The 22,820-nt window shown below is 46.3% G+C and overlaps 1 protein-coding gene across 2 annotated transcripts in view; it reads left to right on the top strand.

The window, feature by feature from the left end:
• The window catches only part of ASH1L (ASH1 like histone lysine methyltransferase), a 166,395-nt gene extending 143,986 nt beyond the window's left edge, over positions 1-22,409 (top strand). For both annotated transcript variants that reach the window (XM_021682126.2, XM_044915859.1), the window contains exons 12-27: positions 2,909-3,017; positions 3,434-3,598; positions 3,751-3,845; positions 6,478-6,635; positions 7,816-7,968; positions 11,666-11,720; positions 11,803-11,935; positions 14,720-14,968; positions 15,753-15,839; positions 16,701-16,791; positions 17,521-17,659; positions 17,767-17,939; positions 19,026-19,192; positions 20,462-20,502; positions 21,403-21,704; positions 22,054-22,409. In XM_021682126.2, the coding sequence (XP_021537801.1) occupies positions 2,909-3,017; positions 3,434-3,598; positions 3,751-3,845; positions 6,478-6,635; positions 7,816-7,968; positions 11,666-11,720; positions 11,803-11,935; positions 14,720-14,968; positions 15,753-15,839; positions 16,701-16,791; positions 17,521-17,659; positions 17,767-17,939; positions 19,026-19,192; positions 20,462-20,502; positions 21,403-21,704; positions 22,054-22,145 (2,209 nt within the window). In that variant the 3' untranslated portion in view covers positions 22,146-22,409. The remainder of the gene's footprint in view (positions 1-2,908; positions 3,018-3,433; positions 3,599-3,750; positions 3,846-6,477; positions 6,636-7,815; positions 7,969-11,665; positions 11,721-11,802; positions 11,936-14,719; positions 14,969-15,752; positions 15,840-16,700; positions 16,792-17,520; positions 17,660-17,766; positions 17,940-19,025; positions 19,193-20,461; positions 20,503-21,402; positions 21,705-22,053) is intronic.
• The last annotated feature ends 411 nt before the right edge of the window (positions 22,410-22,820 follow it).

The raw sequence follows: 22,820 nt of genomic DNA, 5'->3' as shown, positions 1-22,820 counted from the left end.
CTGGGATCGAGCCCCACATCGGGCTCCCTGCTCGGCGGGAAGCCTGCTCTCCCTCTCCCACTCCCCTCCCTCCCCCGCTTATGTTTCTGCTCTATCTCTGTCAAATAAATAAGTAAAATCTTAAAAAAAAGATTCTCTATCCCTCCCCTCCCCTCCTCTCCTCTTCTCTTCCTTCCACCTCCCACCCTCTCCCTCTCCCTCTCTCTTCCCCTCTCTAAAAATAAATAAGAATCCCCCCAAATTTTTTTAGGTTAATTTATTTTATTTAGTAATCTGTACACCCAACATGGGACTTGAACTTAGCAACCTCGAGATCAGGTGTCACATGCTCTTCCAACTAAGCCAGCCAGGCGTCCCACAAATCCCCCCCATTTTTTTTTTTTTTAAAGATTTTATTTATTTATTTGAGAGAGAGCACATGAGGGGGGGAGGGCCAGAGGGAGAAGCAGACTCCCTGCCGAGCAGGGAGCCCGATGCGGGACTCGATCCCGGGACTCCAGGATCATGACCTGAGCCGAAGGCAGTCGCTCAACCAACTGAGCCACCCAGGCGCCCCCGCAGCTTGCTCTTAACACGTCTGCGTGGAGGACGGTCTCTGCACCCGGAGCTCATTCTCCACTCAAATATTTCAGCACAGGAGGACTCCCATGGATCCATTTACCCAGAACCTTGGCAGTTTACAACAATTTGCTATGGTGGACGTTGAAATGAATATCCCTGTATGTACAGCATGTCATACACATTTGAATCCAAATATAGGAGATAAACAGCCAGATCAAACTGACCTGTGAGGTTTATCGACAGGCCACGTGCCAGAGGGCCTGCTTCTCCAGACCCTCGCTAAGAGTTTACCACGCTTACTTGCTTGTCCCTGCAAATAAGGTTAGCCAGCTCCTTGTGTTTTGTCATTTATCGTGACTCCTTGAGCTATTTACACCCTTGGCCTATTTTTCTGTAGCCTCTCTCTTCCTGCTAATTTCTAGAAGTTCTTTAAAGAATTAACTTTTGTATGGGGACAACTATCCCCACATCCCCCAATGCCCCCGCTGCTTGTCTTTTTCACGATGCCAGTGTTTCATGTATACATCATTTTCTCCCACTCTGATTTTTTTGAAGATTTTTTATTTGAGAGAGAGAGAATGAGAGAGAGCACATGAGAGGGGGGAGGGTCAGAGGGAGAAGCCGACTCCCTGCCAAGCAGGGAGCCCGATGCGGGACTCGATCCCGGGACTCCAGGATCATGACCTGAGCCGAAGGCAGTCGCTTAACCCCCAAATTTTTAAAACAGTACAGTATATAATCAAATTTTAAATGTTAGGCTGTAGACCAAGGGTCCTTAAACTTTTGGGGTGTGCCAATAAAAATTTACAAAGACATGGTGGGAGTTTGCTAGAGTTTGCCAACCGCTAGCATAGACTAAAACTGATTTCTAAATTTGGGGGGGAATAAAACCTGAATATATTAGAGAAATTTACATTTGATAAGGATAGGAGCCAAGCTAAACCTTGATGTGTCTGACATTGGCAGGGAGACTGGAATGAAGCAAGAGAAGAAAAGCTATGGCATCAAACAGCCTGGATTTGAATCCCCTGGTTTTGAATGCAGCTTACTTGCTATGTGACTGTGAACAAACTGTCTAAGCCACAAATACTTACTATATAAAATAGGAATCCAAATACCATCTCACTGGGTGGTTCTGAGGGGTAATGAGCTAACCCGTTATCAGTATGACATGGTGGTTAAGATTTTGAAGCCAGACTGCCTTGATTTAATACTCAGTTCGATTCCCTCAGTTATTAGCTGTGTGACTTTGGGTAAGTTACTTAACCTCTCTGTGCCTCAGCTTCCTCATTTAGAAAATGGGCTATAATGCTACCTAATAATAGTGCCTTTGGGGGGCACCTGGGTGGTTCAGTCAGTTAAGCCTCTAACTCTTGATCTCAGCTCAGGTCTTGATTTCAGGACCGTGAATTCAAGCCCCGTGTTGGGATCCACGCTGGGCGTGGAGCCTACTTAAAAAAAAGTGCCTTTTTTATGCTGTTGTTGGGAGGATTAAATAAGATAGTACAACAAAATGTTATAATTAATGTAACAGTCAATAAGTGATAGCTGTAGTTATTACATAAAGCATCTAGAATAGTATGAATAAATTATTAATAAGTTACATAAAATAGAACCAAAGAGAGAGATTCATATAATAAGGAGACTCATGCCATGTTTTAGAGGGACTTTGAATACCAGGCAAGAAAAGTTAAGACCTATTCCAACTGACAACATAGAGCATGTTTTCCAGAAAGCTGATTAAGGACTTAGTCTGGCAGTTTACACAAGCTGGACAGAATAGAAGAGAGATACTGAAACTGAAGAGACTGGCCAGGAAACCACAAGTAATTGGACACAGAAACAAAGGCAAATTTGAAAGCAGCATACCATTTCAGGCAAGGTATTAAGAATCTCTGCCTTCAGGGCGCCTGGGTGGCTCAGTCGTTGAGCTTCTGCCTTCGGCTCAGGTCATGATCCCAGGGTCCTGGGATCGAGTCCCACATCGGGCTCCCTGCTCGGCGGGAAGCCTGCTTCTCCCTCTCCCACTCCCCCTGCTTGTGTTCCTGCTCTCGCTATCTCTCTCTCTGTCAAATAAATAAATAAAATCTTAAAAAAAAAAAAAAAGAATCTCTGCCTTCAGGGCGCCTGGGTGGCTCAGACGGTTACGCGGCTGCCTTCGGCTCAGGTCATGATCCCAGGCTCCTGGGATTGAGCCCCACATTGGGCTTCCTGCTCAGCGGGGAGCCTGCTTGTCCCTTTCCCTCTGCCGCTCCACCTGTTTGTGCTCTCTCCCTCTCTATCAAATAAAATCTTTAAAAAAAAAAAAAAAAAGAATCTCTGCCTTTAACCCTGCCCTTCTCTGTAGGTCTGTCAATGGAGTCTACCGGATTGGACTGTATGCTCTTAAAGACATGCCAGCTGGTACTGAACTCACTTACGATTACAACTTCCATTCCTTTAATGTGGAAAAACAGGTAGGCATAATCAGTTCAAGAGGGAGGTTGGGACTTTGTCACAGCACCATACACACCGCAGGCCTTCTGTAAATGTTCTGGTCTGCAGCCGCTGAGAAGTGCATTGGAGAAGGCGGTTTTCCCCCCACTTACCTGGGGTGCCAGCTCTGCTTCGTGGTCTCAGCACTCCGTAGAAAGAGGCTGCTTTGTTGAGTTTGGTCTTCAGTCAGTTCTTAACTTGCCTAGGGAAGAAGTTTTCCCAAAATGTAATCTTTCCTTTCCATGGAAACACATGTTTATTTTACTCTCAGTTATTTTCCTCTGTGTAAAAATTTCTTGACTCAAACTTACTATTGGGTGTACAGAAGCTCAGGCATTCTGTTTGAACTTGTAACTGAGACTGCAGGCCAAAAGCAAGATTGTCTTTCCTTTCAAAGCAACTGTGTAAGTGTGGCTTTGAGAAATGTCGAGGAATCATCGGGGGCAAGAGTCAGCGCGTGAATGGACTCACCAGCAGCAAAAGCAGCCAGCCTGTGGCCACACATAAAAAGTCTGGACGGTCAAAAGAGAAGAGAAAGTCTAAGCACAAGCTGAAGAAAAGGGTGAGTAATGATCTCATTCCTGGCTTTCCCTGCACAGCTGCCTGGGGGCAGTTACAGAGAGAAGGGTGACACCAGGGGGTGGTCCCAATGTTCTTCAAGGGGGTTTCTGATTGACCCTTTCTTTCCTGCAATCCGATCCATGTGTTTTTCAGAGAGGCCACCTCTCCGAAGAACCCAGTGAAAACATCAACACTCCAACAAGATTGACCCCCCAAATACAAATGAAGCCGATGTCTAATCGAGAGAGGTAAAGAGGTTTTCTTGCCTTTGTGTGATTTGCTTGTCACTTTAGAAATTACTAAACATCCGTATGGTTGAGTCATTTCTTTTGTGCAGGAGGTCTTTAGCCAAGAATCGGGATAGATAAATTTGGATTTGGGGGGGAATACATCTTTATTTTCCCCAATTTCTAACTGAAATTTAGCATTTCCTTCAAATGTGATAATAGGCAAAAAGTGTGTGTGTGTGTGTGCGCTTACACGTGTGTAGAATTTGCAGTTTCCATGACTTCATCGATGTTCACATTTTATATCCTGTTACAGTGTTACAAATATCTCAAAATGCCATTTATGTGATTTCCACCTTGAAATTACTGTAGTTGTTAAACCCACCACTAGCCGCTATATCTTGTCATGTGTTAAAAAATTAATGTTTATTTCTATATCACAATTTCAGGGTTTTTTTAATATTCTGAAAACTGAATTTCAGGATATTTGGTTTCCTTTTAACCCTGTATATTAAAAAGTTAAATTTTTAATTAATCTAAAATTTTTTTAAAAGTTATTTAAAACTTTGTTCAGAGAAGGGTGACATGGGCTTCACCAGACTGCCAGAGGAATCCATGGCACAGAAAAGGTCAAGATCCCCTGCTTTGTTGATACATTAATAGAGCAGTAGAAAGGATCTTTAGTGATCATTTTTGCTCCTCCCTATATAGATTCAGGTAAGATTCGTCCATGTCAGAAGTAAGCGAAGTAAATATGTATGTCCTACGTTTCAGATCGTCTTAGGACATCTTCTACATCTTCCCTGACCATATGCTCCAGTATCTTAGAAGGTTCATCAGCATTTATAACTTTACTGTGATTTTTGACCCCTTTTATACCGTATCATTTGAGTCATAGAAATTTTAAACTTCAGGGAAGCAGAGATGATCTAGTCAAGTGGTTTTCTGCTTTGGCTGCATATTTGCCTAGGGAGCTTTTATTTTATTTTATTTTATTTTTTTAAGATTTTATTTATTTATTTATTGGAGAGCGAACGAGAGAGAAACAGCATGAGAGAGGAGAGGGTCAGAGGGAGAAGCAAGCTCCCCGCCGAGCAGGGAGCCCGATGCGGGACTCGATCCCGGGACTCCAGGATCATGACCTGAGCCAAAGGCAGTCGCTTAACCGACTGAGCCACCCAGGCGCCCCCTAGGGAGCTTTTAAAACTTCCTGCTGCCCAGGCCACACCTCAGATCACTTAAACCAGAATTTTCAGGGTGGAACCCAGGCATCAGTAGTTTATAAGGCTCCCCAGATGATTTCAGTGTGACCAGATCAAGAACTTTAAAATTGGACGAGTTTTAAATTACTGAGGCCCACAGTTTGAGACTTACCCAGTTTAGATGTGCACTAGGGTGGGGGTCAAATTATGGAATCATCAAATTGTGTAGAGTCCTTGAAGACACACATAACTTACCTATAAGCTTGGAGGTCTGTGTGGGGGTGCTACACCCAACATTGTTTGCCCAGGGCATATCTATCTCAAATGTCTTTGCCTTTATCTGTCAGTCTAGTTCTCCTTGTTACAGCTAATCCTGAACCTATGCTTCATCTTGCCAGCTTCATTTAGAATTTGTATATATACTCAATAAATCTCTGCCTTCAAGTCAGGCTGTTTTGGTTGCCAGAATTTTTGCAGCTTTTTTTTTTTTTTTTAAAGATTTTGTTTATTTATTTGAGAGAGAGAGAATGAGAGACAGAGAGCATGAGAGGGAGGAGGGTCAGAGGGAGAAGCAGACTCCCTGCCAAGCAGGGAGCCCGATGCGGGACTCGATCTCAGGACTCCAGGATCATGACCTGAGCTGAAGGCAGTCGCTTAACCAACTGAGCCACCCAGGCGCCCGAATTTTTGCAGCTTTTAAGTGCTGTATGCCAGATATTTATAAATAATAGAGGGGAATGTTTTATGTTATATGGAGGAAAAAAAAAGATGCAAAACTGAATTATGTTTTCCCATATATAATTATCTTATAGCTTAATTAACTGATAATTATTCATTTATATCATCGTAACAATGGTTTTGGGGTGCCTGGCTGGCTCAGTCAGTAGAACGTGCGACTCTTGATCTCTCGATTGTAAGTTCGAGCCCCACATTGGGTGTAGAGATTACTTAAAATTTTTAGCGGGCGCCTGGGTGGCTCAGTCGGTTAAGCGTCTGCCTTCGGCTCGGGTCATGATCTCAGGGTCCTGGGATTGAGCCCCACATCGGGCTCCCTGCTCAGCGGGGAGTCTGCTTCTCCCTCTCCCCCTGCTTGTGTTCCCTCTCTCGCTGTCTCTCTGTCAAATAAATAAATAAAATCTTTTTAAAAAATCTTTTAAAAAAAAATTTAATTTTTGAAAAATGGTTTACAGGGGTGCCTGGGTGGCTCAGTCGGTTAAGCATCTGCCTTCAGCTCAGGTCATGATCCCAGGGTCCTGGGATCGAGCCCCACAGTGGTCTCCCTGCTCAGCGGGGAGCCTGCTTCTCCCTCTCTCTCTGCTGCTCCACCTGCTTGTGCTCGCTGTCTGTCAAATAAATAAAATCTTTAAAAAAAAAAAAAGTTTACATAGGATGGACATGTAATAAATGCTTATCAAATTAATGAATTAAGGAACTTCCTTCCTTCCTTACAGGAACTTTGTGTTAAAGCATCATGTATTCTTGGTCCGAAACTGGGAGAAGATTCGGCAGAAACAAGAGGAAGTAAAGCACACCAGTGATAATCTCCACTCAGCATCATTATACACCCGCTGGAATGGCATCTGCCGAGATGACGGGAACATCAAGTCTGGTATGGCCTGGAAATGAAACGCTCCTGTTAATTCCATAATATTATCTCAGAGTGATTATTTTAGTTGCTTTCATTCTATTCAATGATTCTTTTTAGTCTGGATCAAAAAAGCTAAGATCCCAGTGTACAAGCATCAGTCAGCAATCACCTGTCCATCCCAGCTGCTCCAGTTCCTAGTCTGTGCTCTAGGGATTAGGAAGAATCCCCTTCACCAGCTTCCCAAACACCACCTACAGCCTGAGAGTGTCCAGACATGCGATTGGTAGAGGGTCCCCTGCATCCCTTCCTACCTGGAAAATAACTTGCGTATGGGTAAATCGTGACGCTGTGTGCAGGAAAAAATGACAGCAGTGTAAATTTGAAGACTTCTTCCCCCCACATTCAGATGAGCACTATATACACACAGACCTTCGGATTTCTATTCTCCAGGCTTCTTGAGTGAACAACGTAACAGCGCTCCTGAGTTCAGATCTTTTGTCCACTGGCCTGTCCAAGCTTCCTTTCTAACTGCAAATAAGGTGTTCAAAAGCTCATGCTCCTCTTTGAGTCTTTCCTTCTTCCCCCCAAAAAGCAGAAGTGTTGTGTGTGGTGTATGAGGGCATCTGCTGTGTGCAAACTTGATCGATGTAGAAATTTGCCTTCTGTCCTGTCAGTGACTTGACTGGCGTGAGGTCTCTGAACTTACGTCCCAAATAGGGCCAATCTCCTGGTAATAACAACAAGTACTTCCTGAGTCTTTATTATAGGTCAGGGCCTGAGCTCAATACATGAAAAGCATTCCCTATTTAACCTGCACGGTTACCTGCTAAAGGAAGCACCACCACTGTTCCCCCTTTTGCAGTCAAGAAGCTGAGACAGAGTATAAGCAACTGGCCCGAGATCGCAGAGCTAGGAAGTAGTGAAGCCAGAATTCAAACACAGACTCTTCTTGGGACGCAGGCTGGCAGCCGCTGTATCACACAACGTTTGGTCAGAGATTAGGCGCCTCTAATGTGCAGCTTCAGTCTCGGTAAACCCAGTGTTTCCTGACATTTCTTTAAGGAGGAGAGAAAGAACTGCACGATCACTAATCTGCTGAATCACTTCAAGGAAAATTGAGCAAATGGCAAGAGTCCATGGGGGAGGAGAGGCCACACAGTGCTCTCTTTTCCCAGAACTGATTTCCACTGTATCTTTGCAGACGTCTTCATGACCCAGTTCTCCGCCCTGCAGACGGCGCGGTCAGTTCGAACAAGACGGCTGGCAGCAGCAGAGGAAAATATTGAGGTGGCACGTGCAGCCCGCCTCGCCCAAATCTTCAAAGAGATCTGTGATGGCATCATCTCCTACAAAGGTGGCCACACTCACCCCAAAGGCTTTCTCCTCAGCTTTCTGTAAAAATCCTGCCACTCACCCTCACCCGAGACACCCAAGACTGAGAACGACGGATGGTTCAGGGCGAGGGGTTTAGGAGGTTTACTTAGTCCTTCCTTTTGTCAGAGTGTAGAATTTATAGGACTGGTTTCAGTCTTCGGGGAGTGTGGACAGAATCTAAATCCCTTGATCTTCTATGTCAATCTTTGGTATTTGTTGGAATTTTACCATAGTTAAGTACTATATTTAGAAATCACATTTTTTAGCTATAGGATACAAAGAACAGGTCTCTGTCTTGGATGTAATTTTCCTGAATGAGGCAGTGAATTTGCAATTTAAGGAAAAGGGTGTTAATGAACATACGATTTCAGTGTTTCTTAACCTTTTTTTTTTTTTTTTAAGTAATCTCTACACCCTGTGTGGGGCTTGAACTTACAACCCTGAGATCAAGAGTCACATGCCCCACTGACTGAGCTTTTAAAGCATTTTCATGCAGACACCTTTATCACCACTCTTTCCTCTTACAAGATATCTTTAGAGTATGTGTTGTGGGTGATGATGGGGAAGGAGAGTTTTTAATTTGGGGTAGGTAGTGTAATGTATGTGACTTTTTCTGACCAGGAAATTTGGAGATGTTTAAAATGAGAGATTTTTACAAATAATTGCAGCCTTTTGCCCTCAGGTTTGGCCTATCTCTCCCTCCCTCTCCCTAAATTCTGAGTAATTTGGTTTCCCTTCCCTTTTCTTTCTCTGTCTACTTTTTATCTCTGTACTTTAATGGCTCTTTGCAGTTTTGTTAACCTAAGGTATAGAGAAGAAAGGGGGAACTAGCCTGTCCTAATATGTAAAGTCTTGTGGCACCTGATCTCTTTCCATCCTGAAAAAGTCACGCTCCCCATTGCCACCCAGGCCCATCTGATACAATGTGAAACTGCAGCCGGTATGTCTACATGTCCCTACATTCTGGGCATGAAATAACAGGCTTTTTCTCTCACCTAGAAAGTAAGGTAGCCTGTGAAGGTTCCTCAAAAAATTAAAGATGGAAGGTCATGATCCCAGGGTCCTGCGATCAATTTCTGCATCGGGCTCCTTGCTCATCAAGGAGCCTCCTTCTCCCTCTGCCTGCCGCTCCCCCTGTTTGTGCTTGCTCTCTCTCTCTCTCTCTCTCTCTCTATCCTCTGACAAATAAATAAAATCTTTAAAGAAAAAAAAAATAAAGATGGAGGGACACCTGGGTGACTCAGTCGGTTGAGCATCTGACTCTTGGTTTCTGCTCAGGTCACGATGTTTTGATCTCTGGGTTGTGAGATCGAGCCCCGAGTCAGGCTACACGTTCAGCAAAGAGTCTGCTTGGGATTCTCTCTCTCCCTCTCCCTCTGTCTCTCCCTGCCCCGCCTCCACCCCCCCCCCATACTCCCTTCACTCTCTCTCTCTCAAATAAATAAGTCTCTTTTATATTTTTAAGATTTGGTTAATTTATTTGACAGAGAGAGCATGAGCAGAGGGAGGGGCAGAGGGAGAGGGAGAAGCAGGCTTCCCGCGGAGCAGGGAGCCCGATGTGGGGCTCGATCCCAGGACCCTGGGATCATGACCTGAGCCGAAGGCAGACGCTTAACTGACTGAGCCACCCAGGAGCCCCAACTTTATTTTTTTTTTAAGATTTTATTTATTTATTTATTTAACAGAGAGAAAAAGGTAGCGAGAGCAGGAGCACAAGCAGGGGGAGTGGGAGAGGGAGAAGCAGGCTTCCCACCGAGCAGGGAGCCCGATGCAGGGCTCGATCCCAGCACCCTGGGATCATGACCTGAGCCAAAGGCAGACGCTTAACCAACTGAGCCACTCAGGCGCCCCAATAAATAAACCTTTTAAGAAAAAAGAAAAGAAAAGACAGGAATACAAAAAAATTAAAAATAAATAGGTAGAAGTACTGTATGACTCAGTAATCACACTACTGGGTATTACCCAAAGAAAATGAAAGTATTAATTCAAAAAGATACATGCACCCCGGTGTTTTTTGCAGCATTATTTAGAATAGCCAAGATACGGAAGCAGCCCACGTGTCCATTCATAAATGAATAGGTGGTATATACATGCAATGGAATATTACTTGGCCATGAAAAAGAAGGAAATCTTGCCATTTCTAACATGGATGGACCTACAGGGCATTATGCTTAGTGAAATAAGTCAGACAAATACCGTGTGATTTCACTTGTATGTGGAATCTAAAAAGCAAAATGAGCAAAAAGATTCTTTTTTTTTTTTTTAAAGATTTTATTTATTTATTTGAGACAGAGAGAATGAGAGACAGAGAGCATGAGAGGGAGGAGGGTCAGAGGGAGAAGCAGACTCCCTGCCGAGCAGGGAGCCCGATGCGGGACTCGATCCCGGGACTCCAGGATCATGACCTGAGCCAAAGGCAGTCGCTTAACCAACTGAGCCACCCAGGCGCCCGAGCAAAAAGATTCTTAAATACAGAGAACAAACTGGTGGTTGCTGGAGGGGATGGGTGAAATAGATAAAGGGGATTAAGAGACTTGCAGTCACAAAACAAATAAGCCACAGAGATGAAGAGTACAGCATAGGGAGTGTAGTCCATAATACTGTAATAACTGTGTGTGGTGACAGATGGTGACTGCACTTATCGTGGTGAGCGTGGAATAATATACAGAATTGTCAGATCACGGTGTTGTGCACCTGAAATTAATATAACATTGTATGTTAACTATACTTCAATAAAAAATTAGAATGTTTGGGCGCCTGGGTGGCTCAGTTGGTTAAGTGACTGCCTTTGGCTCAGGTCATGATCCTGGAGTCCCGGGATCGAGTCCCGCATCGGGCTCCCTGCTCAGCAGGGAGTCTGCTTCTCCCTCTGACCCTCCCCCCTCTCATGCTCTCTCTATCTCATTCTCTCTCTCAAATAAATAAATAAAATCTTTGAAAAAAAAAAATTAGAATGTTTTTAAAGATTTTATTTATTTATTTATTTGAGAGAGCTCACGAGCGGGGGGATGAGCAGAGGGAGAGAGAGAATCTTAAGCAGACTCTGCACTGAGCGCAGAGCCCACACAAGGCTCGATCTCACAACCTTGAAATCTTGACCCGAGCTGAAATTAAGAGTCAGAGGCTTAATCGACTGAGCCACCCAGGAGCCCCATAAAATTGAATTTTTTAAATGAAAGTAGGTAAGGTAGCAAGTAGCCCCACAGCCTGAATTGTTTTCATAATATAAAGTAACTGTGTTATAAGAAAATGGATTCCAGAAAATATTTACAGTACTAAGTTATTCATTATCTGGAGTTTAATTGAATCCAAACCAACAGAATAATATTAACTGTGGTCCATTAACAAGAACTAGAAGGTACTATTTGGATAAGACATTCTTTGCTTTCGTAAAACTTGTAGAGCAGGGAATTGTCCTCAGCAGCCTCGCCGCTTCAGTAATTTCCCATCTGTCGCTATTCATATTCTGGGTCATCCTGAAAGTATCTTCCCTGCCTCTGAGTACCCACATTTCTGAAAAGTCCTGTACATTTCATGGTCGGGCCTCAAAAAAGCTTAGATTTTTTTTTTTTTCCCCTAACTTCTAATTTGGGGGCTTCTACATTTTCAGTGAGGAGTTAGTACTTGCCTCTCTCGTATCATCACATAGTCCTTCTAAACCTTGTTTTCTTTTGCAGATTCTTCCCGACAAGCTCTGGCAGCACCCCTTCTGAACCTCCCCCCAAAGAAAAAGTAAGTTCACAAATGTGGGAATCCTGTGAATTTTCAGTCAGTGCCAAGTGTGCCAGATTGACAGCCTGGCTTTCTGCTCCAGGAATGCTGATTACTATGAGAAGATCTCCGAGCCCCTGGACCTGGCCACCATAGAGAGGCAGATCCTCACTGGCCATTACAAGACTGTGGAGGCCTTTGATGCTGACATGCTCAAGGTGTTTCGGAATGCTGAGGTACTTACACCGACTTAAAACACGGATTTAAGAAGTTTGTTTTGAGGGGGAGCTGGGCAGGGGATGGACTAGACGGGGGGTTGGCTAGACAGATGGGACGTGGGCTAGGCGGGGGTGGACATTAAGGAGGGCCCTTGTCGTGTTGAGCACTGGGTGACATACATAAGTGATGAATCACTGAATTCTCCTGAAACCAATATTACACTATAGGTTAACTAGAATTTAAATAAAAACTTTAAAAAAGGACACCTGGATGGCTCAGTTCGTTCAGCGTCTGCCCTCGGCTCAGGTCATGATCCCAGGGTCCTGGGATCGAGCCCCACGTTGGGCTTCCTGCTCTGCCGGGAGTCTGCTTCTACCTCTGCCTGCCACTCCCCCTGCTCATGCTCTCTCTCGCAAATAAATAAAACCTTTTTTAAAATCAATTTTTTTTTTTAAAGTTTGTTTTGAAGGGCACTGTTCTAGAAGCTTAAGATTTTTACCTTCTATCAACCTTTATATTTCTGGCTAAGAAAGGCAACAATTTTTTTTTAAGATTTTATTCAGGGGCACCTGGGTGGCTCAGTCGTTAAGCGACTGCCTTCGGCTCAGGTCATGATCCCAGGGTCCTAGGATTGAGCCCCGCGTTGGGCTCTCTGCTCTGCGGAACGCCTGCTTCTCCCTCTCCCACCACCACCCTCCCCCCGCACCCCGCTTGTGTTCCCTCTCTCGCTGTGTCTCTCTCTGTCAAATAAATAAATAAAATCTTTAAAAAAAAGAAAAAAGATTTTATTCATTTATTTGAGAGAGAGAGCACAAGCAGGGGGAGAGGCAGAGGGAGAGGGAGAAGCAGGCTCCCTGCTGAGCAGAGAGCCTGATATGGGACTCAATCCCAGGACCCTGGGATCATGACCTGATCTGAAGGCAGATGCTTAACCGACTGAGCCACCCAGGTGCCCTAAAAGGCAACAGTTTTTATTGGGCACCCTTTGTGTAAGGATTAGGTGTACTAAATATTGTGGAATCTTATATAATAAAGATACTGATATGACTAGAATGAAAGGTTAAATTATACTACCTAAAAAGAAATTTTTGTAAAAACCTAATATAGGGGATGCCTGGGTGACTCAGTTCAGCATCCGGCTCTTGGTTTCAGCTCAGGTCGTGATCTCAGGGTCATGAGTCCCACATTGGGGCCACGTGCATGCGCACACCCACACTCTCCCACTCACTCTCTAGTTGAATGGATAAATCTTGGGGGAAAACAACCTAATTTAGTATTGAACCTTTGTATTTACAAAATACATTTTACCATACTTAAGTCATATCTGTAGTTTCTTTCCTCAAGACAATAAATACATGTGAAATACACAGAATTATGTATAGTAAGTAGAAATAAATCTGAAGGATGGAATTGAGGGGGGTTAGGTTAATGGGCGGTAGATTAAGTGAAGCTCATTGATGAGAAGGTGACCTTGAACTGATTTTTTTTTAAAGATTTTTTATTTTTTGACAGAGAGAGGCACAGCGAGAGAGGGAACACAAGCAGGGGGAGTGGGAGAGGGAGAAGCAGGCTTCCCGCCGGGCGGGGAGCCCGATGTGGGGCTCGATCCCAGGACCCTGGAATCATGACCTGAGCCGAAGGCAGACGCTTAACGACTGAGCCACCCAGGCGCCCCTCACTGTATATATATTTTATTTTTATTTATTTTTTTTTAAAAGATTTTTTATTTATTCATTTGAGACACAGAGACAGAGAGAGAGAGCATGAGCAGGGAGAGAGGCAGAGGGAGAAGGAGAAGCAGGCTTCCCGCAGAGCAGGGAGCCCGATGTGGGGCTCGATCCCAGGACCCTGGGATCATGACCTGAGCCGAAGGCAGACGCCTAACGACTGAGCCACCCAGGTGCCCCGACCTTGAGCTGATTTAAAGGAGAAGATTGAATATTGTATGGTACATAGAAAAGAGGAAGTTTTGGGGCGCCTGGGCGGCTCAGATGGTTAAGCATCTGCCTTCGGCTTGAGTCATGATCCCGGGGTCCTGGGATTGAGCCCCACATCGGGCTCCTGGCTCAGCAGGGAGCCTGCTTCTCCCTCTCCCTCTGCCTCTCCCCCTGCTCATGCTCTCTCTCTCTATGTGTCTCAAATGAATAAGTAAAATCTTAAAAAAGAGGAAGTTTTCCAGTGATTTTGAAATACCTTGGAGAGGAATATGAAGGACAAAAGGGGCTATAAGATAAAGGAAGGTGAGGACAGAAACGAGAGAAAAACAGACAAGTAGGAGAAGAATTAGATCAGTCCTGAATTAAAACATGTTTTCTACTGAAACCAGCTTCCATATCCCAAGCTTTAGCTCTATCCCCAGCATCTGCCAGACAGAGTAAGTGCAGATGTCCCACACACCACACCTGTGAGAGTGACTCCTGTTCCATGCTCACTGGGTGTCTGAGCTGAGGACAGTAAGGCCTGTGGCTAAGTTGAATGACAGCAGCAGAGCAAATGGGACACCATCATGCAGATTCTAATTTTTATTCATGTTAGTTGATATTTGCTGGTATTGAAAATCTGTTAACCAAAACAGGAGAACAATGAAAATCCTCCTGCTTCCTCCTGTGTGTGGGTGTGGGTGTGGGTGGGTGGGTGTGTGTTTGAAGTAAGCTCTACCCCCACCATGGGGCTCAAACTCACCACCCTGAGATCAAGAGTCATGGCTCCATTGACTGAGCCGGCCAGGCGCCCCTCTTCAGGTATATTTTTAAGCCACGTTGAGAAGACCAAACAGGATTTCTTTTTCCTGGTTTCTTCAGAAGTACTATGGGCGTAAATCCCCAATTGGGAGAGATGTTTGCCGCCTACGGAAGACCTACTACAATGCCAGGCACGAGGCATCAGCTCAGATTGATGAGATTGTGGGAGAGACAGCAAGTGAGGCCGACAGCAGCGAGACGTCAGTCTCCGAGAAGGAGAACGTGCACGAGAAGGACGACGATGTGATCCGCTGTGTCTGCGGCCTGCACAAGGATGAAGGCCTCATGATCCAGTGCGACAAGTGCATGGTGAGGCCCGAGCGGGGCACAGGCCTGCTCCTCAGGGGCATGGCGGCCACCTTTGACAAGGCCTCCAGGCTTGGCTTGCAGGTTTAGGAACTTTAGCTCTCACCCCTCACTGTGCGCCAGATTGCCTTTCTCTTGTTTCATACCTCTGGCGTGTTCCCCTCTCGTTTCTTTCCCACCTGTCTTTCTCCCTGCCCACTTCCCCGCTGCACGCACCTCACGGCATCTGGAGCGAGAAGCATGTTCCTGTGCAGGACCGGGCTTTACGCCAGAGCCGCGTCGCGGTGCTGCATCCCGTAGCATTGATGCGGGCACGCACAGCGCGCCGGCCGAGCTCCTGGTGCAGGAGTGTCTGAACCTGCTACCTCACTGAATGGGAAGTGGAGCCAAGAGGGGCAGGGCAGCCAGGGCGGTCAGGAGGCTGGAATTAGGCAACAGCCCAGAGAAGCGTGGTGTAACTAAGGCCTCCACACGGCCTGGTCGCTGGTGTGTGCCACTTCGTAAGCACCGTGTGGCGCTGTATTCGTTCATCCTCCCGTTCTCTGTCCAGCTCGTTTCCTTTCCCACATGAATGTAGTGTGGACCAGTCAGTGTACCTGCGTTCAGACAGGCTCTTCTTTTCCCCCTATTTTAAGCCATCTGTCTCTAATTTCTCACTCACCCACTTATCCCTTAGTTCTGTTTGACTTTGCCCTGTCCTACTGCTAATTTTTTGTTGTTCTTAGCCCCCAGCACTTCTCTCAGTAAGTCTGAGTCCCCCCTCCCAACTGCACTCTTCTCCCCGCAGGTGTGGCAGCACTGTGACTGTATGGGCGTGAACTCAGACGTGGAGCACTACCTTTGTGAGCAGTGTGACCCAAGGCCTGTGGACAGAGTAAGCTGCCCTCTGGTGATACTGGGGTCTACAAGTAGGAGATGTACATGGTCTCTTATCTGCCCTGCTCCTGGTGCACTGAATTTCCTTTGATAAGTCACTCAGCCTCTCTGGGCCTTAGTTTCTTACACTTTACACTAGGGTAATAATTCTGCCCTTTCGTTTCTCAAGTGTGTGGTCAAAGGGGAAGTAAAATACTTAGAAACCTGTGGAAGGAATGATACTATATAAACACTGTCAACTATCCATGAAAGAAGTACTTGTGAAGCCCAGAACTTGAGTATACAGGTTAGTCTTAGGCCCACTTTCCAGGAGAGACAGTGGGTTGGGTAACTTGCCCAAGTTACTAAATGGGTTTTTGTCCTGGTTCTGCTGTGTTTACACGCGTGATCTCGAGCAGGTCTTCTCTATAAAGGGAAGTGTTTTACACAGTATTTCTTAACAGCAGTGTTGTCATTTTGAGCGGACATTTCTGTGCTCTGAGGGATGTGCTGCGGAATGTCTGGTATCCCTGGGCCTCGGGCACTAAATGCTAGTGCTTCCCTGAGTCCTTGTGACAGTCACTGTCCCCCTCACACATTTTCATGCTCCCCAGGGGGTGCAAGAGCAGCCATATGATTAGTGCTTCATACAGTTAGTTTGGGGTACTTGGCCTATCAGTTTTATTTTCTGCCTTCACTTTCCCAACTCAACTCCAGCTGCTTTCATTTTTGTGTACATGTGTGTTGTGTTGAAATGACTAAACAGTAAGTCTTAAATTGGTTGCGAATTCTAGGTTTGAGTTCTTTTCCTCTTGAATGGAGCTCAGTAGGCGGGCGTAGTAGTCCCAGTCCTTATCTGTTGGCTTTCCATTCTTACCAGGAGGTACCCATGATTCCTCGGCCCCACTATGCCCAGCCCGGCTGTGTCTACTTCATCTGTTTGCTCCGAGATGACTTACTGCTTCGTCAAGGTGTGTACACAGGAGCTGACCCTCCCTTTCTGAGTGGTGGGAGTGTCTGCTCTCTGCATAATAGTTATTGTCACCACATGACCTTACATAGCAGTTGAATATGGTTGACCCATGGACAATGCAGGCTTTAGGGGCACCAACCCCACCCCCCCACACAGTCAAAAATCCACATACAACTTTTGACTCCCCAAAAACTTACCTACTAATAGCCTACTGTTGACCAAGCCTTACTGGTAACATAAATAGTCGATTAACACATATTTTGTATGTTACATGTATTGATATATTGCATGCTTACAATGGAGTAAGCTAGAGAAAAGAAAATGTTAAGAAAATCACAAGGTTTTTTACATTACATCTACAATACTGTACTGTATTCATTTAAAAAAAAAAAAAAAATCTGTGTATATTTCGACCCGTGCAGCTCAAACCCATGTTGTTCAAGGGTTGACAGTATAGGTTTGTGTGTCCTTGGACTTTATACATTTTCCCTTCCACCAAATAAAACTAATTTGGAGAGACCAGGATGTCATAAAGCTAATTTTAGGACTGAGAAGGAGATGGAAGACCTCCCTCGTGCCATTCTCATAGTCCAGAATTGATGACCATCACTGTTAGACTGTCAGTGGTAGCTCTGTATCTGTTGTTTGTTTTAGACCTTGGATCGGACCAGTGGACATCTCACAGAGTTCACGCAGGCATCATTTAACTTGTCCTGTGCCTTCCTAGGCGACTGCGTGTACCTGATGCGGGATAGCCGGCGCACGCCTGACGGCCACCCAGTCCGCCAGTCCTACCGACTGTTGTCGCACATTAACCGAGACAAACTGGACATCTTCCGCATTGAGAAGCTTTGGAAGAATGAAAAGTACGTGTTGAGGTCTTCTCTCTTCTTCCAGCTCTGCCCTTCCAGCACAGAGCTGAATATTGCCTAGGATCTTGCCAGTCGACTGAACCTCTCCCGTTCTTCCTTAGAGAGGAACGGTTTGCCTTTGGTCACCACTACTTCCGCCCGCACGAGACCCACCACTCTCCGTCCCGCCGCTTCTATCACAACGAGCTGTTTCGGGTGCCACTCTACGAGATCATTCCCTTGGAGGCTGTGGTGGGGACCTGCTGTGTCCTGGACCTTTATACGTATTGTAAAGGTAAGTGACCTGAGCTGCTAAAGAAATGACCTCCTGTCCCCTGTTCCTTCATTTGCAATTGCCACTCCATTCTTACTGTCTCCCAGGCTAGCTATGAAGCTTCAAAAAGCTGTATTTTTTCTTTCTTTTAGCTAGCGCTTGGTACTCAATAAACGCTTTTTTGTTTTTCTTTTTTAATTTTTTTTCTTGATAATAAATGTTAATCCCCCCCCCCGTTTTTTTGGTTGTTTTTTTGTTGTTGTTGTTGTTTTAATTAGCATTTCTTAGTACTGTGTATTCGGCATTTGTCACAAGGCATGTTCTTCCACCCATTCCAGAATCCCAAAGGCCATCAACAACTCTGGACATTAAACAAACCCAAAAAGCACACTAGCTTTTTGAGCTCCATGGTTAACAGTGTAGGCTGTGGAGTCAGATAATCTATTTTCAAATTCCAGCCCCACCACTTTTTACCTGTGTGTCCTTGGGCAAGTTACCTAATCTACTGGCAGTAGGGATTAGTACCTATTATAGTGTTTTGTGAAGATTAAATGAAGTATTCTGCAAAGCGCGTGGCCCAGTTTGGGCTCACAGTGAAAGCTTAGTATGCCTAGTTGTCACCATTAGCGAGCTCGCCTGCCTCGCCTTCTCTGTTGTAGCAAATGGTTCAGAAGAATATGTACTCCATTTAAGCATCGGCTGCTTGGGGCTCCATGATTCTGGGGACTTCATCTCCCAGTTATAAAGTGCTTATTTCCAAATGTGCTCCCCTCATTCATCCTTTCCTCTCTCCTAATGTCACCACACTCTGTGTTCCCTCACAGATTCCTGCAGCACTTGGGTGAGCTGCCTGTCTGGTTCCTTCCCAGCCAGTGACCTGCCCTTACACTCTGAGATACACACACACACCTCTCTCCTTTTCCAGCGCTGCAGTCTGGGGTCTCTCCTTTCTTCTGCAATCACCAGATGCCTCTCAGAATCGCTACAGTGTCCCCTCTTCAGGGTCCCACTGCCCTCCCAGTGGTGTGGGCTCATCTCTGGGCAGCTCGAGCTCGAGGTGAAGCAGGGGAAGGCAGGAGAGTTCTTTAACAGTATTTGAACTCCTAGGGAGACCCAAAGGAGTGAAGGAGCAAGATGTGTACATCTGTGACTATCGGCTTGACAAGTCCGCACACTTGTTCTACAAGATCCACCGGAACCGCTATCCTGTCTGCACCAAACCCTACGCCTTTGACCACTTCCCCAAGAAGCTCACTCCCAAAAGAGATTTCTCAGTAAGTTTCCTTCCACTTACCTGTCATGTCAGCGCAATATAGTTCATGCATGGAATTCCTAGGGTAGGAACCTCCAGGCTCTCTGCTGCTTCATCCTGTTAGTCCATCCCAAACTCTAGGAATCTGTCTTTAGTTTGAATTTTTTTTTTTTTTTTTTAAAGTAGGCTCTGTGCCTAGCGTGGAACCTGACACAGGGCTTGAACTCACGACCCAGGGATCAAGACCTGAGCTGAGATCAAGAGTCAGACACCCAACTGACTGAGCCACCCAGGCACCCCTGTTTGGGATTTTTAAACAGCATGAATACATTGATTCTGCGTTTCCTGGCATGGGCTGTTTCTCAACAAGTTGTTGATGTCCATGTTATAGTCAGGTTTTCTTCTTTTCTCTATCACCTCTTTACAGTCTTGGCCCTGGAGCTCTAGTGTAGTTTTTGGTTGTGTTTTCATATCCACAATTTTAAGAAGCAAGCAGAGAATAGCAAGAACCCTGAGAAAACTTTGGTGAAAATAATTCAGGGCTTTTTCCTTATATCTCTGCATTTAAAATGTAAGACACCATTGTTATATAAAATGTGAAAAGTATAGAGGCATTAAGAAGAGAAATTTGCATGTCATCCCACTACCCAGAAAATAATCACTGTTAACATTTTCATTTCTTGCCTTTGCCGTGCACTTTTTCTTTAAATTGTTGTGAACATACTCCTCCAGGTCTTTTGTTCCGTCATCAGTCCACAGAGGCTTTGGACATCTATCCATCCGTCCGTTTGCGCTAATCAAACTTTGGACTAAGCTCCTCATCTTTGACTAAGCTGCTTTCTGTGGGCTTGTCAAAAATTGTGGCCATCTTCCTGGAATGTTGAGAAACCATCTAACCAGAAAGCAAACTTTATATCCCTGTTTTTCCTATAATTGTTTTTGGATTTCTCTAAACAGTATTTATTTTATATTCTCTCTGCACACCACCAAGCCCTGCCTCTCATCTAGACTTCTTTGGTCTTGCTTGCTTGGGCAACAGCTCACAGGTCAGCTTTAAAGCCCCAACTTGCACTACTTAACGTTAGGATGGGAGCCCGTCCCTCTTACAGGGGGCAGGCTTACAAGACACCAAAACCACCGTGGCCTTACAGACTGACAGAAGGACGGACCCTCTGCCCTTAAAACACAGCCACCCAGCACGGAAGGGCTCTAGCCTGTGTTTTCCTCCCTGGCTCCCCAGCTCCTCTGAGCCAGCTTCTGCAGCACACTTACCACTTCCCTTTCTTTTCAGCCTCATTATGTCCCAGACAACTACAAGAGGAACGGAGGGCGGTGAGTGCCCTGGGGGACGTGAGGGGAGCCCTTATATAAGGGGTTGGACACCAACTTGAGTGGAGCAGGAGAACCAGCATCAAGGACTGGGGACTCGGTGACAGTGGCCTGTGGTGCTGGCAGTGACTCGGAAGCACTGGGTGTCAGGGGCACGGTCTGCTGATGGAGCTTTAGTCGGGGGCAGGGAGGGAGACTCAACAAGGAGTAGAAACAGAAGGACAAGAAGATTTGGAACAGAACTCTAGACAGGTTCAGGAAAGTCTCCTTTTTTAAGATTTCTGCAAGCTTTTCACATTACCCCAAGGTGTCTCAGTTCTTGGGACCGCTGCCGAGGACCTGCTGTCAAGTAGCTGTTCAGAGCAGAGCTTTCACTGAGCGTGGCGGGCACGTAGCTTTTACTTGTGCTGGTTTTGTATGTGAGAGTCTTGTTCTTAGAGAAGGAGCAGTGAAGGCTTTCCTTCCGTCTCCCTTTGGGGTGGGGGGCGGCGGGCCGCACTGATACTGGGGCTGGCGGGGAGGGCAGAGTCCTCAGTGATGCACGTGAGGACAGAGTCGGGAAAGGCAGGCTCCATGCGGATTCTCAACTGTGGCTGGACTGTGGGCATCACAAGGTTGCATCATACTTCTCTGGCGGCTAGCCAGGCAGTTTGACCAGCTCTGGGACAGTGTATGGATTCCTGAAAGAAGGAAACATGAGTTTTATAATTAGAAAATAGATTTCAGAAAAAGGTAGTGATTTGTGCAAATAATAATACAGTGATAACCAGAGCCAAGGCTCCTAAGAGCTAGACTCAGGATCTCAATCCAGCCTGAGGTGCCGTCCCTCTCCTCCCCTCCGCTCCGCTCCCCTCCTGAGTGCCCTGAACAGCCTTAGTCAAAATGCCCATATCTCTCTGGCAGGTCATCCTGGAAGTCCGAGCGCCCAAAGCCACCCCTAAAAGACCTGGGCCAGGAGGATGATGCTCTGCCCTTGATTGAAGAGGTTCTGGCCAGCCAGGAGCAAGCCGCCGATGAGGTGCCCAGCCTGGAGGAACCAGAACGGGAGGGGGCCCTTGCTGAGGTCAGCGAGGGTGAAAAGAAACGAGAGGAGATGAGTCAGGAGTCCCAGCCTGCCTGTAGCCCTGAGGAGCGGCGGCACAGCCAGCGGGAACGACTCAACCAGATCTTACTCAGTCTCCTTGAAAAGATCCCTGGGAAAAATGGTAAAGAATCGGGGCGCATGTCCGGGGTCTGAGATAAAGGGGAAATTAGTGAGGAAGGAATGAAAAAGAACAGCTTACCATTATTGCCAGGATGGAAAGTGTTCTGTGAAAACGTCATAGTTCTTTGATGGGCCCTGCACATGGCTCCATCCCGGGAAGGGGGCTGCGGGCAGTGAGAGCCTCCCCCCACCCCACCCCGGAGAGCTTCTCTCCTGGGGCTGGAGGAAGGCCTGAGGTGCTTCGAGGTCGGAAAAGGAGTCGGTGGACTCCTGTGACCTCCTTAGAACTCAAATCTGGAATGAGGAGTGGGAGGGTGGTGTTTGATGAGCCTCTTTGGTTCTGTTTTCAGCCATCGACGTGACCTACTTGCTGGAGGAAGGGTCAGGCAGGAAGCTGCGAAGGCGTACTTTGTTCATCCCAGAAAACAGCTTTCGGAAGTGACCCTCAAAGGAGAAGCTTGAGCATCTGCGATCAGTGGAGCTAACAGTCCTGCCTCTTGTCCTCTGAGTGTAGACAGGGGTGGGAAGGGTCCGTCCGGCAAGGGGAAGGGGCCATGTCGTTGACATTAGGTACTTCATAAATCTTGGAGCTAGTGGAGAGGAAGGGAGTCTGTCTAAACAGTTCAGTTTAATTTGTTTTCCTCTCCACCGCTTTCCCCCGAGGGTTCATGATGGGAGGAGGACGGAGCACACGGCGGGGGGGGGGGGGGGGTGACCGGAGCCTTGTGGTACTTTACAGCACTCGCCCCTGCCCCCAGCTCGGGTCTTTCTGGGCCATCCTCCGGTCCCACAGGCACTGCTGCCAGGCTGCTTCCTCTACCAGGTGTCACTCCCAGTCCCTCAGGAGGATGTCCCCACCCCACCCCGCCTCTTCTCTGTGGGCTCCAAGAGCTAGCCCGGAGACCTCAAACAGAAACAGTAGCTGGGGCCTCTTTCCAGATAGATCCTTGACCAGGAAAGTTTCTCTCTCCTTTCTTGCCCAATCAGGTCAAAGTAAAACGTGAACTGACAAGTCCAAGCACTTGTGTCTGCCGCCCTTCTCCCTACCTCTCCTCCCTGGACTGTAATCCTGGAATAGGGAAGGCCCCCATGGGGTCAGAGGGCACAGGACGTACTG

The sequence above is a fragment of the Neomonachus schauinslandi genome, chromosome 6, assembly GCF_002201575.2.
Source record: "Neomonachus schauinslandi chromosome 6, ASM220157v2, whole genome shotgun sequence".
Lineage (NCBI taxonomy): Eukaryota > Metazoa > Chordata > Mammalia > Carnivora > Phocidae > Neomonachus > Neomonachus schauinslandi.
The sequence above is the reverse complement of the archived record's forward strand: the minus strand, read 5'-3'. Positions and strand labels throughout refer to the sequence as shown.